General features: G+C 40.9%; 2 protein-coding genes across 2 annotated transcripts; both read right to left on the reverse strand.

Annotated features, from left to right (window-relative positions):
- Positions 1-341: 341 nt before the first annotated feature.
- On the reverse strand, positions 342-14,114 carry scp2a (sterol carrier protein 2a). The gene is made up of 16 exons (XM_041054677.1): positions 13,969-14,114; positions 12,935-12,992; positions 12,746-12,817; positions 12,353-12,484; positions 12,011-12,075; positions 11,554-11,680; positions 11,360-11,423; positions 11,171-11,257; positions 10,832-10,982; positions 10,531-10,678; positions 9,435-9,542; positions 6,794-6,947; positions 6,126-6,222; positions 4,016-4,145; positions 2,193-2,272; positions 342-919 (listed from the first exon to the last, which is right to left on the reverse strand). The coding sequence occupies exons 1-16, from the start codon at positions 14,020-14,022 to the stop codon at positions 824-826; spliced, it is 1,623 nt and encodes a 540-aa protein (XP_040910611.1). The 5' UTR covers positions 14,023-14,114; the 3' UTR covers positions 342-823.
- A 1,277-nt stretch (positions 14,115-15,391) lies between these two features.
- On the reverse strand, positions 15,392-18,131 carry czib (CXXC motif containing zinc binding protein). The gene is made up of 8 exons (XM_041055367.1): positions 17,926-18,131; positions 17,747-17,830; positions 17,160-17,216; positions 16,973-17,054; positions 16,857-16,888; positions 16,394-16,471; positions 15,834-15,899; positions 15,392-15,727 (listed from the first exon to the last, which is right to left on the reverse strand). The coding sequence occupies exons 1-8, from the start codon at positions 17,929-17,931 to the stop codon at positions 15,650-15,652; spliced, it is 483 nt and encodes a 160-aa protein (XP_040911301.1). The 5' UTR covers positions 17,932-18,131; the 3' UTR covers positions 15,392-15,649.
- Positions 18,132-18,339: the final 208 nt, after the last annotated feature.

The following is an 18,339-nucleotide window of genomic DNA, read 5'->3' on the forward strand; positions in this document are numbered from 1 at the left end:
TTTTGCTCCAGCCATAACCTTGTACTGACACTGTTCAATAAGTGTACTGGGCACTGCTCTTTGCTGAGGCTCACTGGTACAACTAGCTGTCAGGTTTTAGAGGTGCTTTGTTACATCAGGAAACCTGGTCAACACAAGTGATTCTGTTTGTGCCAGAACTGAAGAACTTCCTCAAACAACAAGAGCGAACGCATACAAGTTCAGATTTTTATTAGGCTGCTTTCTCTGTGTAGGCTTGATAATAATTCAGCTCACAATATGATGAACTACAAAAAATATTAATAGAATTATTTATATTATTGATCAGGCCTACTTTATGGGGAAAAACACTCCAGAAGTTGTTATTGTCAGTGAAGGATTTATTAAGAAAAAAAAAAAAACTAAGATTATTTCATTAATTTACAGATGTTTATTCTTTACAAAATTATCTATCAAAATGGTATAGGCCCAAAATGGCTTTAAACCACAGCTTTAATTCTATAGACGGACGTCAGAGGCACATTTTGACAATCAAACAGTGTAGCTTCTCACATTTTTTAATTTTCCACGAGCAAACGGCTCCTATAGACTCACTGGATGCTTCAGAATTCATATCAGACTTAGAGATGATGGGTCTAGAGCCAACAACGTGTACATAGGCCATTCTGCGCACACTATGCAGAGTGCTGTGATATCAAAGTAGCAGCTGGAATTGAACTGCCTCTCAAAATCAAACACATTATTAATACATTATGTGAGGTCTGTTGATTAGCGAAATTACAATTTCAACAGGAGAAAACGAGTTTTCCTTCGCCCTTCAAATGTTGCTCGGGGAACAAAAAGCTCACAGCTTAGCCTTGCCTGATATAACCTGGAGGTTTTGCAGCTTCATAGCCATGGCCATGTTTCCAGTGACCTTCAGCTTCCCTTTAAAGAACGCCTGCGGAGACGGAGAGAAAAGAGAAGGGAATAAAGACAAAAAGTCAACTTGTAACTGTAATACTTTGGTCACTGAAAAATGCATCTCTGGTGCACTGAAAATGAAAACTACTGAAAGCCTACATTTAATGGGAAAACAGAAAAAAACATATCATCATATCCTACTGGTTCAGTTTCAAGAAAGACTTATAGCTGGTAGAACACGTTTAACGAACACTTTAAAAACCTACCTTCAGTTCTTCTGATTTCAAACTGGGGTCGTTTTAATTTAACACTTTTAAGCAACTCAAAATGTTATGCTTTATCTAAACAACATCAGAATTACAGCAGAATTACCACCTATGTATAAGGACTGAGAGTTTCCTGTTGCTTTAAGAATTACCGACACCCTCAAAGTGTGCTGATACAAAAACAGTTAAACTGGATTAAGCTGGTAAACACAGGAAATAATCTAACACAGACATGTATTTAACTCTCTCTAGACAATAGACCGCTCTCAGCAATGCATGTCGAGGGGAAGAAACAACAGATGGACTGGCTGCCCAGAAACCTGATTTGCTTCCAAGCTGAATCTGGTGCAGTTAATTTGTGCTGTGAAAGCAAAACAAACCAACCACAGGATTTTATGATAGAAAATATGGGACTTTAGCAGAAAAAAAAAACTACTATCAAATCCATCTGCTGATCATGAACTGTTATGAAAGCAATGTCACAATCTGTATAAACACTGTACAGCACAGCCTGTATTTACCACACTTTGTAACCACGGAAACATGTATGTGCATCATCAAGTGAAAGCAGGTGTTACAACCTTAGTTGATGGTTCAGTTCACTGGAATGGGATGCAAGGGACAGCAGCAGGGTATTATCAGAAAGTGAAAAGGAGCTAAAACAGCAGTGTGTCGGGCTTTGTGTCCTACTCCATGTATTTTAGGTCCCCAATTAAAAGTAAGTGAAAGGTAATGGCCGCTCAGAAACTATACTCCTGTAATATTATGGGGGGGGGGACTTTTTCACATTTTCTGTCTGTTCATCAATATTTATGACTTCAGGTTGCAGTCTCGACTAATAATGCTCATAACGTTCATACACCTGTGAGCTGTGAGCCATAAGGTGCAGTAAAGTGCCGTATGGCTTGCGGTCAGTTGTAAAAGTTTGATTTCTCCACGTGGGTCCATGTGGAGCTGCCGACGCAAGATGATGTTCACAAAAAAATGGCCAGTCAATGACCTGTCAGTCTATATGACTCAATGCTTACAGCTGTAAGCACATACCATTTGAGGGTTCAGCTTTCCTGTCATCATATGCAGAAGATCCTCGTCATTCATGGCCAAGGTGCAGTCTGCCTTTTTATCTGAAAGAAAAAAAAACATGAGAACTTGAGAACTTATATACATATGTGTGTGTGTGTGCGTATATATATATATAGAGAGAGAGAAAGAGAGCGAGAGAGAGAGAGAGAGAGAGAGAGAGAGAGAGAGAGAGAGAGAGAGAGAGAGAGAGAAGAGAGAGGGGAGAAAATGACATTTCTCTTAAGAGACAGCACTCCAGGGTAGACCTGGCATTATGAAACTTTCCATTAGTGCAAAACATGCTATATGTGCCCACTGCACTTTCTTTCAGTGAAGCAACAATTCACAATAATGTTTTCTCTATTCTGACTAAGCATCAGTCCTGCTGTGTTCTGTGGCTTTTCAGGACAAAATCTCTGAGTGCCACTATCAGCCTGTTAAAAAGCAGAATACAACTTTTTCCATCATTATAAAAAGAAGCATGATGTCCACCTCGGGCATGATGATGATTAATCAATGTGCTTGAGGCATCTAATGGAGAAATCAGATGAAAACATGTTTTGTTTTGGGGGTTTTTTCTGTAGAGATGTGTGTGTTGTGAATTAGTGATTGTGATGAGCAATCCTCGCAGTCCTACAATCCTAAAAAAATGTTACATCAGTGCCTCTTCGACTCAAAAAGTGAACAAGCTTTAAAAGTCAGTATTAACCACAGTTATAGACCGTACAGTATACAGTATACGAACTGTAAACGTACTGATCTCTATGTCACGTATGTGTGTTAGCTAAATTTGCATTATTTCCATTAAATGCAAAAATAACAAACAACAACAACTTTTGCTAAACATCACTCAATGCAGTGCCAAGGGACAACTGCAGGATAATACCATGATTCATTTCATTTCCCCAAATTCTCCTGAGTCAGTTGCTTTAAAGACGAGATTGTTAGAAATAACTGAGAGCGACTGGGACCAGTCAACAAGCAGGACGTTAATAACACTTGGTGAGGTGTCGTGTTTGCTTCTTGCTTTATTTTTTTGATAAAACTATTCAGTGATGTTGTTGTTGTTGTGTAACATTATCACAACTAGAGAAGAGTCGTATAATGAACTGACTCAGTGCTAAACTCACATTTTAAGGTGAGCAGGGAGAAGCTTTCGCCCTTCAGCAGATGAACAGCCTTCTACTGTCAAACTCTGCCCATACACCATTCTGCACAGTGAAGCTCAAAGTGAAAAATAAGCAAAACTCACTTTTGACCGGAGCGGGACATCAAATGGATGAAACAGACTGTTCTCTCAGAGATTGTGTGTGTGTGTTTGTGAGTTGCTCTCCCCCCCCCCCCCCCCCAGTTGGGAGTTTCTAATTAATTTCATGTTTTGATATCTGCCGCAGCAGCATTATCACTTAGAATCCATCAGAGGAGCCATTTCAAAGTTATGGAAATGAGTAATGTGTTCGAAATTTCAGCTACGTGAGATTTACATACCAGTAGCTCACTAGAACTTCAGCCGTCCAATGTAAAACCTGACATGATGTTTTAACCGCCAATTCATTCTGACCGACAGCGATTTCTTCGCTCGTATTAAAAGCAGAATTTCTGAGAATCCATTAACTCTTTGAGTGAAGTCGTATTGTGCTGAATACATCATTCATGAGGATAAGGCCCAGGATAAAAATAAATTTTAAAAATGAAGCTTCAAATCCCACTGCTGCCACAAAAAAAAAAACATTTATAAACATAAAATAACAAATAACATTCGGACTTGACAGCAGAGTTGCCTCGCCTCTGTGACAGATACTTACTCGGGTCATTGGTGACAGAACCTTTGCCACTTTTCACATCAACAACCCAAGTCGCCTCCTTCCCATCTGGTCCACTCTTCACTTTAAATGCAAACACTCCACCAATCTTCTTGACAAGCTGCTCTCCTTCCTGCAGGGAGTCGAGAAGGCTTTTGAGTTCCATGACATGTTATATAAAATTGCAGTATAATGGCTGTGGACAGCCTGTAATTCCCCACTATTTCAAATTCAGTACCACAGACATCCATTATTATGTGGACGGTCTTCTTGAATAATTTAAATACAAGTTACATGGTTTAATCTCAGAAAATAATCACCTCAGTAAAAATGTACGATACTGCTGTACATATACCGCAAACTAAAATAACATACAAGAGCTAATCTGACTGAAACTGTGGAAGTGTAAATGTTTTAAGAGCCAACTGAGTCCTCACTTCACAATCTTTAAGCATTTATGCCTCTCACAATTATTCAGTTCCATCTGACTGAACTTTGAGCCACAAAAAAAGTGAATCTCTCCATTGTTCAGCCAGTCTGAAAGAGGCAGAGAGGCTGACTTCTCATTAAGGGAAATATTGTTCATCCATTGTGTATACAGCTTTTCTTTCTTTCTTTTTTTTTCTTTGTACTGCTCACATTTCACCACAGTGTGAAAGTACATTTTGCCTCACCAGTGCTGACCTGATGGCATCTTATTCACAGGGGGGAGAATACCTGATTATACCTGGGGTTCAGGGCTGTGAATACCTGATTATCTTCACCTAATCAAAATCACAAAAAAAAAAACAGTATCTACAACACTCAGTGGAAACACTCACCCACTTTGTTTTTTTTTGAAAGGAACATCTCCAAATAAATCAAATCATCCTGGGCAAGAATTGGAGTGGAGAGGCACACGATCATGTCCGCTCTCGAGAAATGTAACCAACACTCGGAGCTGAAACTGAAACTTAAGTCTAACAACCTATCATCAAGAATTATAGATATTGTTTGACATTAAGTTGGCAAGTGTGGGTAGAGTGAAAGCTCGCCTGCTGGAGTGAGCGGAATCCAAATGAATCCGAATACATGCTCCACATTTATAATCCTGCCACCTGAGGCTTCAAGGCATTTCAGTAGCCCTACGGCACACTTTACAACTTACCACTCCCACACATCATCACTGTAAAGCAGCTCTGCTCTGCACTCTGAGGGTTTTTGGGGGAGGGGAGGCGTCAGCCTCTGTCAGATGCAGGTTAACACTGACTGATCAGTGACAAATCAGAGGCTCACTTGTCTCCAACGTGGTCTTTAGCAAAAAATTGCTGGCCCCCTGTGATGTTTTCTGACAAGTCAAAGCACAATCATGAGCCTTTAAGCACAGGGTACATCCACCATGTTTTTAACAGACGTCATGTCACATGACTTAAAGTAATTTCAGCCGACCCCAGCGTAAAAGCAACATCCAGTTACATACAGCTAACACGCGTTTGTGTTATGTTTCAGATTTAGAGCTGTCATTCACCTTTGTACAAAGCATTATATATCAAGTGTGTTATATTTGTTAAAAAGCGATTCACTAATAAAGTTTAAATTGTTGCTGCTTCACTACAGCTGTACATATTAGGCCTTTAGAAAACAACGGACTGTTCACACCAGTGAATCCTTGGTAGCTTTGAACTTCAATATACGCTTAATGGTAAGAGGGTTGTATATGTTACACAGCGCTGAGACTGCAGCGCTGAAACCATCTGCTTTTATGATCCAACTCAAGTACAGTTTAGCTGGTACAATAGCGTATGTGGCTTCAGTGAATAAAAGCAACTAAAGACCATAAATTGGTCACTGCCTTTAGAAAGAAAGAAGATAAGACTTTGTGGTTGGTTTGTAATCTGTAACCACCTTCGCTTTGCTTTGATGGACCCGTTTATGAAGTAGTTATGGACACGTGTGGTCACATTTGCCCAATTTAGAACACAGTGGACTGAAAGGAAGAAAAGATGATTAAAGAAAATCGAAGATACCGAGGCCTTTAATATGATACAAACGTACTGATTCCACAAGATCAAACACAGAATAAGTAGGTTAAAGTGTGAGAGGGATGTTTGTTAGTGACAGCAAGTTGTTATACCTTCTCTAAATGTTTTTCAATCTCTCTGAAGACAGGGTAAACTTTAAAGCTCTCCAGACCGCTGCCTGAGCTGGTGGGAACAGCAGCCAAGTGCGACCTGAGGGGGGAAAGAAAAAGAACACAGATACACACATACAAAAAACACAGATACAAAGTGCACACAACCCCTAACCCTAACCCTGAGATTTCATCATGTTTCAATAACATGTGAGGCTCTAAACTATGTCAGTCTGGATGTTTTTCTGCAGAAAAGGGAAGAGAGGATAAAGCAATGTACTGCATCTACAGCACAAAGCCAGATAATGAGGAGGAGTACTGGAAATGGTCGAAGACACAATGTTCAAATGTTAGTCAATAACAAAACAGGGGAAAGAACAATACAGGACACAAAATGTTTCTTAGAATTGCGCATAAATGCACAGAATTATCTTGCTGCTGTTTTATCTTTGTTTTAAATGGCTGCAAAACAAATTTTTCCTCAGCACAGGGGACACAGACTGACCGATTAAAGAACACACCTGTAATATTCACACGATACAGAAATGGATCTCCCATGCCTTATTCTTCAGGTGTATTAGCTACCAGTTGATTGGTTAAAAAATACAGTGTAATACTATATAAAGCATCTACCTGAACTAATAAGAAATCATTGTTAAATTCTTGCTCACCTGGCCCCATGTGGGAATCCCATCCTGTAGAGAGCAACGACCACAGCTCCTCCTAAGCCAATGTTGTGTTGCAAGGCCACTTTTGCCCCCGGGACCTGCCTCTTGCCGGCCTGTCCTCTGAGCTGCCAGCACAGCTCTGCACACTGGGCCAGACCTGAGGGAGCACAAGGAGGGACAGAAGGACAGAGAGTGAGGCTGAGGTGACTATATAATTTAATGCTGACGAAGCTGCAAAATGCATCGTCATCATCGCACAAACTTTATTCAGTGAAGTATAATAAAATTTTAAAAAAAAGGTAAGGTTGATTGTTTCAGACTTTGAAATGCAGTTCCAGGAAAGGAAAATTAGCATTTTGTAGGTCAATCAGTCCTGGAAAGTACTGCTATATAAAAAGTAGGTAAGATGCATTAGTGAAGGTTTTTGTTTTAAGGTACAGAACAACAAGCATCTCCGTTTTTCCATTTCATAAAGCATGCAGTTCTTTAACAGGAGTTAAACCAACATTAACTGCTTTTTTGCCACTTTGGGGAAACAGTAACAGGCTGTAAATACAGCAGTGACATTTTACTACTTTTTAAGTTGATATGATGAACTTGTCACCACACGGTTTATTTCCGCTGGCAGGTCCCGAACAGACACCAAGCAACATTATCACTCGAGTTATGTTTCTGATCACCCGATGAATTTAAGTCCAATATTCACTTTTCTTTTACCTCTGTTTTCTCCGGGGGGGACCTGTCTTTTTAGCTGCTAGATGCTCCACTATGTTCACCAGCTGGGTGCTAATCTTGTGAAAATGTCTGCACTTAAGGTGGTGCTCGAAGGCAGTGAGCACCACCTGCCACTGCACCCAAAAGTTCCTTGACTTTTGGAGAGACCCATTTTTATGGACACTGATTTCCAATTTTCACAAGTGCCTTGACTAAAGAGCTTTGTCTTTGGGGCTGCAGTAATCAGAAGAGGAAAATTTAGTTAAGACAGACTTCTGACCCACATTTCAAGTTGCAGTTAATACATCTTCTGTCGGGGAGGGGCCTTAAAAAAAAAAAAAAAAAAAAGCGCAGCGTATTGCTTCAATCCCTTGATTAGTCACACTCACCAGGTGAAGACACTCCAGCATTCTGCAAGTGTAAAACACGATTTCCACACTGAGAAAGGTGACAAGTTGACTCCTAATCTGACAACTCGCTCCCTAATCTCGCCAGGGTCAGGTCCTGCGTTAGCGTTATAGCTAAGCATTTCATCCCATCTGCTTAATGAGCTTTTGCATTTCTCCATTATCCCAATGAGCTAAAGGACTTAACGGTAAAGACCTCTTCGTGGTGAGTCTTTCACATTCCGCAGCGCTCTCCTAATCTTCTCCACTGGGACTTGTTTGTGTCACAGCAATTTTGTCCAAATGCCAACTAAAACACTTACTGTGGAGTTCACCAGTTCACCGATTTATCAAAAATAAAGAGCCTCTGCAAATTACCTCAGGCACAGATATTTATATTCAACGAAAAGGAAGTGCTCACAGTCACACAAATCCTCTACACAGTTCTTCTGAAGAGAGCAAATTACAAATGCTCTTTCATGGTGACGAAGGATGATCATGAGGGTGTGTTGTAATTCATCACATAAGTCAAAGCCTCGCATCGGTGATGCCTCAAGGTCCCTGGATATTATGTCAACTCATAAAAAATCACATCCTCTTAGGGGTGGTGGGGCTCACACTACCTCCTGCGACGAGGGTCCCTGCCTCAGTCAGTCAATTAGCTGTCAATGTCTCCGCTCACAGTATTCCTGAGGGAAGAGGTCAGGGCTTTCCGAGCAAGATTAGGAGCAACACCATGGATCAGACAGCGCTTAGCTGACTGGGGCCCTTGCACACTCACTGGGAGAGTGACCCAGGAGATAGAGGGAGCATTGATTACATGGATGGGGAAAGTTCTTGCAAAAATAATGAGGTGGTGGGGAGGGGTATAGATGGTTCAGACTGTTGGGTGTGGAGAAAAGAAGTCAGAGAGAGAGAGAAAAATAAACACAATAACCATAAATAAAGAAGAAAGAAAAACAAGAAAGTGACAAATCTGTATCAAAATGAAGGAAAAAGGAGTTTACAGTATTGTTATCCCTCATGAGAAGGTGTGTGTATGTTCACACCATATGTGCACACCAACCAAAGCAGCTGTAACTATGAGTATGAAGTATGAAGAATTTGATGTGTATGAGAGATACTGGATCTGTGCAGAAGAAGATGACGCCCGCTACTGCAGAGGCTGGGTGAGCCAGCTGCACTGTTTGCCCAGTCTCACCCCTCAACGGTTTAATATGTGGACAGATTACAGGGGAGGCCTGCCAAAGCCACAGCCGGCTGCTCTCTCACATGCAGGCTTAGCATCGCTTTTACCCAGTTACAATCCAGGCAACCATCACTGTGACACACATGCCACCTGGTGGTCAGCCACGGACATGTCTCTGTCTATATCTCCTGCAAAATGTAGTAAGCCTGATGTGCTTAAACAAGCTCCGGACAAGCTAAAAATAAACATGAGTTTCAAATGTTTTTTGACCCTGATCTGGTATTTTGACTAAACCAGACTGGATTATGTATTTGTGAACTTGTGTTCTACAGTACATGACAGAGGCTCGGCATACCTGTGGCGCCCAGAGGATGTCCTTTAGAGATGAGACCGCCACTGGGGTTGACCACAAACTTGCCTCCATAGGTGTTGTCCCCTCTGTCAATCAGCTCTCCAGCTTTACCTGGAGAAAATATGAAACACACAAGAAGATCACAAAACAGTACAGAGTGAGAGCTGCACCGTTATATTATGCCCTATCATTATAATATCATCATTACATAAATGGGGGATCAAACATCTGCATCGCAGCAATTTAGCAACATTACGGACGAAAACTAAAACCCAGGCACTTTTCGTCTAATTTGGATTAAGTGCCGCTACATAGGACCTGATACTGGGCTGTTTGAGACATGTGTTGCACACGTCTGGAAAGCGATGAAAGCAGAGACATTTTTTCTGCTGCTGAATGAGAAATATTGGTTAAAGAAAAGCTACTTTCGGTGTTAATATCTTAAATCTTAAATAAATGTAGCTGCAATAATGTAGCTGCAAATCCTCCCTGATATGGACGGATCCCTTGACTCTAATTTACTGTGTCAATACAGCTGATCAAACAATACAAAGTGGTGGGGATGAAAGCTTTCACTCTCCACTGCCTGTTGCAGGAACCAGGCCTGATAAAGATACTTGGGTTGGAGCTTCATTTTTCCGGTAGCTCTGAATCTCTCTTGGGTAAAACAGCCTTAGTCCCCACATGTACAACTGTCCTGAAAACATCTGGATGGTTTAGTTAGATCTGGATCACATCCGTCAGTGTGACATTAGGTACTAGGCAGCAACAGGTTTTTATCAGTTTACTGCTAAAATCCCTAATTGCTGTATCCTCTCACAAGACTGGTTCTTGTTTGAGCACCACATTTTATATTTAACAATTCAGGGGAAATATCGATTTGAATATTGGCAGATACTCAGTATATTTATCGATATAGGGGGCAAAAAAACCCCTCAGTCCTGGCCAATTTTCATCTTTGTGTTCTCTCAAAAGTAGAAAATTAAATTGAGGCAGATGGAGGACGGTGGAAAACTTATCCATTCCTGCTTTGATCCTCCAACTGCCAAAATTCTGGAGGATAAAGAAGGACTTAAAGGACTAATAGCTGCAGTCTCACCTTCTTGACACAGCCCCAGGGCCTCGTATGTGATGAGCTCATTGGCTGAGAAGCAGTCGTGCAGCTCAACCACATCAACGTCACTGGGCTTCAGACCTGCCACCTCAAAGCACTTTTTAGCCGCTAACTGAGACATGTCGTATCCCACCTGCACAGAAAAAAAAAAACTTACTTTCACTGGGGGAAACTATTTTCACTGGTTTGTTTTTTTAATCATGCAAAGAAAACACTTAAGGATAAACACCGGCTTCATCCACGGCTGTCAAACCATCCATGAGCGAAATCATTCCGCGTCTCTTACCATCTTAATGCAGCTGTTTTCTTCAAACGTGGAGGCGAGGTCGGTCACCATCTCTTGGGCCACAATCTCCACTGCCTGGTTCTCCAGGTGGTGTTTCCTGACAAAGGCCTCGCTGGCCAAAACTGCTGCTCCAGCACCATCTGATGTCGGGCTGACGAGAGAAGACGCCGCGTGGGGACCAGGTATCATGGTTGACGTAGGAATGGAGACAAACATCATTCATTTTTAGATCAGAATCAGCACCTTGACCAAACAAATCTTTCACGGTTACATGTATCTGATGACCAATTGAGAGATTTTCCTTATTGAACGCAAACTATAAATCTGTGAGGATCTTACCAACACTGAAGCAGAGTCAGGAAATCAAACACCTTCCTGGAGTTGATCACCTGCTCCAAACTGTACTCCTCCTGGAACTGGGAATAACTGCATGAGTACACACACACACAAAAACATTAACATAAAATTGAAAAATAAAAAGCTAGAAAGCAGCAATCTGTTTCTATAAAGCTGTAAACTGTGTCTTACGGGTTGTTGGTCGAATGCTTGTGGTTTTTCCAGGCAATTTTAGCAAAGTGTTCCGGTTTCGTGCCTTGAAGAGATTAAAACATTGACATATCAAATATAGTGAAACTGCAAAACACAATTCAAGATACAACCATAACTTTCATGTTTTAGACCACGTCAGCATTTTCTCTTTTTACGTAACACGCATCATTTACCATATTTCTCCATGTGCTCCCTGCCAGCGTTGCCAAACATCTGTGGTGCTGCAGGTGCTGCCACCATCCCATAACGGTTGATCATAACCTCCATGTGCTTGTCCATGGGATTGGTCCTGTCCATATACTAAAACAAAAACAGGTATTTTTATGTAATAAAGCCTGTTTCTATTACAACAGATTCTTCTAATTTTCTATATTGTTTATGTTTTGGTTACAAGGAAAATTAGAGAAAGCAATTTAATTTGACAAACTGCTCGGCTTGTTTGAGTTTCCTTCTTAAAAGGCAGGAGTCTTATTTCTGCTGCAATGTCACAGAAACTTTCATATTCTTTCTTTTCAGCAGCCAATCAACAACCAACAACCATGCTACTGGCAAAAAGTACAGGCGGTGGACACAAGAATAACAACACCTGTATGTTAGACGTGTTCATGTAGTGTTCATGTTATTTTGTACCTTTGAGGACAAGGAGCCTCTCTCCATCTTCTCAAACCCGAGGGCCAACACACAGTCAGCGAGACCTGCAAAGGAAAATGAAAGAGCAGATTTTACAGTTTCTGTTACAGATAAAGGATTATGCTGCAGAACTCATGCGAGATGTCTCTGTGGACATTTTTCCTGCTGTGAAAATCTGTCATTATTGACATTCACTGAAACCACCATGAATTCATTCTGACCACATCCTGTGATACCTGTTATAGAGCAAAAACTACAAACCTTTTGCATCCTCATTTTTAAAAACACAGACTGATGGGGAGAGGGTGGTTTATCACCTTCAAGGCTTCCTCCTTGACTCACCTCCCAGGACCAGCTGCCGTGCCATGAAGAGAGCAGTGGAGCCTGTGGAGCAGTTGTTGTTGACGTTGATGATGGGGATCCCGGACAGACCCAGGCCGTGATAAATGGCCCTCTGCCCACATGTGGAGTCCCCTGAGGGAGTAAGGTCAGAGGTGAGGTGTTAATGATAGCAATATGTGTTACACATCATTTTCCTTGCATTACTTTTCAAATTCAAACATTAAAAAATTTTACTTTATAAAATGTAATGTCTATAGAGTATATTGTGCTGTATATAGTGTACACTGTATGTTCATGGGAATCGCAAGTATTTAAAGCCTCAGTGGACAATATCCAAAATGTAAATAATACACAAAACAAATGTTTATTAGAGACTCAGCAATAAGGTCTTACCATAGACATATCCTACACAGGCTTGTTCAATGGCAGAATATGGGATTCCTGCATCAGCTAAGGCCTTTTGACCTAAAACACGATGCAAACATACGGTTATGAAACACTGTGATAAGATCCAATTAAGATGTTCAGATAATGTATCTTCTGAATGACTGAACAATGTCCATATTCAGTGAAGATAAGCACCTGCTTCTTTGGCCATATCAGGATAGTCAGAGTTGTCTCGGGCTCCAGGCTTGTCAAACTGCAGCGACATAAAGAAAGACCAGATGGATTAGTGTTGTTTTATTTACATATGTTTTGCCTGTTTCTTTTAACAATTTAGTTGTTCGTTTTGTCTTCGGGACGTCTGGTTAGCTCAGATGGTAAAGCATGAGACTCAATCTCTCAGGGTCGTGGGTTTGAACCCCACTCTGGGTGGCACCACCTCCCATAGGCTCACCACCTCCAACACTACACATGTATAGTGTTGGAGGTGATACCACCACTTCAGTCTGTGCATTGCTCTGTCTACAGATCAGTCAGACAGGGACAACAGGCTTAATTGAACTTGAAGCAGTGTAAACATATTCTCATAAATGCAGTAAACAGATATTATCTCAGTTTATAACAGAGGGGGAGGGACACTTTTTTTTAAAATTCACTTTAAGTTCCCAGAGGTTGTTCAGCAGGACTTGAAGCAGTGGAGGTACAGTTCATAACGCTGGCAGCCTGCTGCAGCGATGACCCTTAGCACAGTTTGTAACTCTGCTGTCCATGAACTATGGACTGTAAAAGTTGGCATGGGGACACGAAATTTAGACCAAAGTAGGTCGAGCATTTAACTAACCAAACTTATAACAACCTAATTCACGAAAACTGACGACAAAAAAAAAAAATACAAATACAAATACAAACATAAACACCTACAACGTTACCCTGTCTGGGCTAACTTTGCTAGCTTCTGTTTACAATGTATACTCTCGGTTGTGACAGACGTTGTGGAGAAGTAAAAATAATATGAGCACAATTAATGACCGACAAATACTCAGAAACATCCGAGGACACCATCAGATAACTGTCAGATAACTGTAACGTTAAAATATAAAAGCTGACGTTTTGATAATGATCATGTTCAATGCACTGCAATCTGGAGTTAGCCAACAGGGCTAGCCTCAAGTCTTACACAAGTTCGCTCATATCGTCTTGCGGACTGAGACAGTAAATATGTAGAATAATACCTTTGTCATGCCCACACCGATAACAAACACCCTGTTCTTCTTTGCAGGTGCCATGGCTTTTCTCTTCAGCAGCTGGTCCGGACAGAGACACACAGATCTGAGGGCAGCAGTAGCACTGACAGGAGACTGCTGTCTCACCCACCACAGCAAAGATCGTCTGTGTCTCACGCGATGTCTCACTCTGTGGAGAAAACAAAAGCTTTCTCACGGAGTCAAGAGTTATCCTAAAGACAGAAACATGTTCTCCCTAAAATCTGTGGATATAACGTGTCCGTGTAAAACAGAGAACTATAAACTACTGGACCAGAGAAAAATATTTATCTCTATCACGTGGATAAACCTCTTTTAGGTTAAACCACTGGCAAAACACACTGTCGTCTAGATCAAAACAAAGTGAAACTCACAAAATCATCTTGGCTACTCTTTCTAATGCTTTGACAAACACAAACTTGGTCTTATTATTCTGTTTGTAACCTGGTATTCTTTTTTTCTTGTACACACCTTGTACTTATTAGCTTTAGCTGCATAAAGCAGGTTATATTCTATCTTACATGCCCACAAGTTTACCAGGTTGAAAACAATTACTACCAAGAGTTGTTTGTATTTGTCATGAATAATATTTATTTTGTATACTGTGTTAATTTAAGTTCCTTAATGAGCTTGGCTAACTGAAAACCTGTAAGTTGTACTTGTTGTGTAATGTGCGTGAGTCTGGTGTGATGAGGAATGTCAGCTCTGGGAGAAGCGACAGGGGCAATTCCTAGACTTTTTGCGGTTCCTGAAAACCCGGAAAGAGTGGGACCTCTTCAGTTTCTCGCTCTTTACTGGTTTAGCAGTCTGATGATTTTGCAGTAATTGCCCCTCATTTAGTATTTATCATTTAGTATTCCCCTGATTGGGCATCTTTGTTCAGTCCAGCTTCACTCAGATGCTCAGCTGAACAGACTGTTCAGTATTACTTTGCTGTAGTGATGTTCAATACAGCCTGAAGTTGCGCTGACTGTTGTACTTTTCAGTACTTGACTACACTCTCTCCTTTTTAATTTCCTCCCACAAAAAAATGCAGTTTTAAAAGTAAGGTGTGATGTTCCATTGCATCTATTGAGCTTTGAAGTTAATTATTGGATGTACAATAAATGCACAATAAATTACTATTGAATTTGAAGGGAAATCAATATAATCATTTTCTAATTAAAAGCTCAGAATATTTAAAATGAATAAAATAATGTGTCATCTTTTAAAAATATTATTGCAACTGGAACATCCAATGACAATGACACAATGCACTTTTTTCTCCTCATCAAAAAAGTGCTCCTATGAGCCTCGATATGCTTTTGTCACATACTACAATACTTTAAACAAAACAGATTTGAATTGTTAATTGATGCTAATGAGGGTGTGATGAAAGAACAACCTCAACTCAAAAGTTTCACCCTTCAATTTTATTGAGACAGTGAAAAAAAAACCCAGAAGCCTTCTCCGTTGAGCACGTCGATCAATCCCAGATGTGTGTATGGAGGCAACCTGTGCTGTTAATCCATGACTCCTAATGTTCATCGTCAACCAAACCAAGCCACCTCAGAGTCTGAAGCGTTGCTGTTTCCGGGAAACAGGCCTGAAGATGTTTGGCCGTAGTGTTCATTCTCCCTCCTCAGAGGCTCATCACATGATGACCGCAGCATCAGCACTTGATGAACTTGTGCGTGACCTCGTATATTCCCACCGACTCGCTGACTTTCTCATCATAGTCGGTCCAGTCCTGAGGTGTTAGTGAAAACATTCTCTAAAACGTTAATACTTGTGCAATGAACACAATGTAAACACAAAGACTGTTAAGCACTGCAAGTTATTCCCACTGCACTTACTTTTTCGAGTAGGTTGATATCAGGAAATGGTGTCCCAGACTCTGCTCCTTGTGCAGCAAAGCCAGCCTGGAGAAGGAAGGTAGAGAGAGTAGCATGGCATTATCATACTGTCAGTTATCTGGAACCAGGAACACAATTCATAGTTTTGGATAACACATATAAATAAAGCCTAAATCTGAAATAACTGTGTACTGTAATGTATCTGCGATGTTTCATTCAGAGTAGTTTGGATGTAATGGTGTCAGCAACAGGTCACTGATTTCAATTCATATCAATGGCCTTTGTTATGTGGAGTCACATTTCCTCCAGACCTCTGACTACGTGACCCTAATCATTGATTTTTTTTTTTTTTTTTTTGGGGGGGGTAAACGGTCCCTTGACTTTTTGAGCAGAAAACAGCAAACATGAGTAATGTCTGAAAAAGAAACAGGTACACCTAAAATGTTTTTATCTTCACCTGTGTTCAGCAGGCACACACACACACACACACACACACACACACACACACACACACACACACACACACACACACACAGTAAATTTCAAACAAAGCCTCTTACTTGTGGTTGGAAGTCAACAGGCTCCAAACCTCGACACTCAAACTGCACCATTGTTTTGAAGCTTTCACTGTCCTCGGCCTTCAACCCAGCAAACAGACAGAATTAGAGAAACACAAACACACAGTTAAACGGCCGGGAAATGAAACAGTTTCTCTCAACGGTAATTTGCTTTAAATGTTGAAGGGATTTCTAAAAGGCTCTGGAGGTGCTTTATTTTCAATAAAGCTTCTCATTAACAGAAACAGCCAGAAATGCTGGATGTTACTTAATGCATTTGCATCATCAGTATTTGCCTAAAGGGGTGATTAAACTGAAAAGGAGAAAGTTTACTCTGTGCACCATCTGTCATGCTGCACACCAGCAGCAGCCAAGTCTCCTGTGTAGATTGTCAGGCTGCATGAAAACAGGCTGGTAATGTGTGTGTGTGTATACTTAAAAGTAGAAGTACAGGATGTTTGCTTACGTTATAAGGTGTGATTGTGTCTCCCAGGATATCTGGAAGGAGACAGTTGACATATTATACTTCCACCAGAGTTTTTACCTCAGAGATTGTAGACAAAATGATATGTCAGATTGTACCAATTGAATTTTCCCTAGCACAGAGTTTACACTTCTGCACCATGCTGGCACTGCCTCTTCCTCCTTTCAGTGGCACACTCTCCTATGGAAAATTAAAAAAAAAGAAAAACACAAGTTGGATACTGCATGTGTGTGAGTTTTACAAAATCTGGCAAAATGCGTGGACACAAAGATTTAGTTTTCTTACCACTAGGGTAACATACTGCCATTTGTCCGGGATCTCGCCACAGTTCCCACACTTCAGCTAAATTAAGAGGAAAAGATAGAAAGAAAACTGCTTATGTGAGTGAGACAGAAAAGGAGACAGAGGCTAAAACACGTAGTAGGCAGAGAAAGAAAATTACAGAATGGTACTTGGCCATGATTTGAGCCTGCACTGTTTCAGTTCAGCAGGAAAGACGCTGAACTAAAAACACAAATGGAGGTGGAGGTTGGGATGCACTCCCACACACTTTTATACAGGATCTATTTGATCAGATTTTGTTTAAAAAATTGTGCCAAACCTCTATGATATTTGAGGAGAATTAGAGATTGATTCTGAAGAATCTGGGAATTTGAGCATCAGTCAGTGCAGAGAGCAGGGTGTGAACATAACATTTGAACAGTTTGAGCCTGTCTCCATATTTAGTAGTTAAAGAGTGTTTAAAGTCACCAGGTTTCCCTTAAGAATGAACATGATAAACTTGGGACCATTACTGAACAAAGAGAGAAAATACTCCGATATAACTAAATGTGTGGAGAGGTGAATTAGCATGCTAGCTTCAGCCATCCTACCTTCAGAAACCAGCGGAAGTCTTCTCCCAGTGGTCTCACGTTGGTGACATTCTCCAGAGTGGCTTTGAACTGGAGCCCAAATTTCTGTCGTGCATATTTCAAAAGGAGGAGTTAGTATTCACCCAAAAATAAGCTACACACGTTCACGTTTACACCACACACGAAGCATAGACACATACCACCATCTTGAAGCCTTCCCACTGACAACTTTCCTTGCTGCGTTCATGACTCCTCGGATATTCTGATTTCTCTATCTATCTCCCAATAATAATAAAGCACCAGTTTGGGTTTTTTGGTGGCGTTAGCGACATAGAAAAGCAGTCAGTGTACCAGCAGCGCGTTTTCCCCTTTTGCATTAGAAATTGAACGTCACGGTCTTGATTCTTTCTCTCATTTTTAGTGTTCAAAATCGACAACACGTATCCAAGCATTCACACATCCGTCAGCACGATAAGGCAGCAGAACAACAGCGGTCAACGGCGCCCTCTAGTGGAAACACCGGGGAGAAACCGAATGACCTACTAACGGTATTTTATTGTGTAAAGCTGTGTTAGCCAAGTCTTTGTTCTAACAAGCTCTCTCACACACACATA

This window comes from Toxotes jaculatrix, chromosome 14 (genome assembly GCF_017976425.1).
Source record: "Toxotes jaculatrix isolate fToxJac2 chromosome 14, fToxJac2.pri, whole genome shotgun sequence".
Lineage (NCBI taxonomy): Eukaryota > Metazoa > Chordata > Actinopteri > Toxotidae > Toxotes > Toxotes jaculatrix.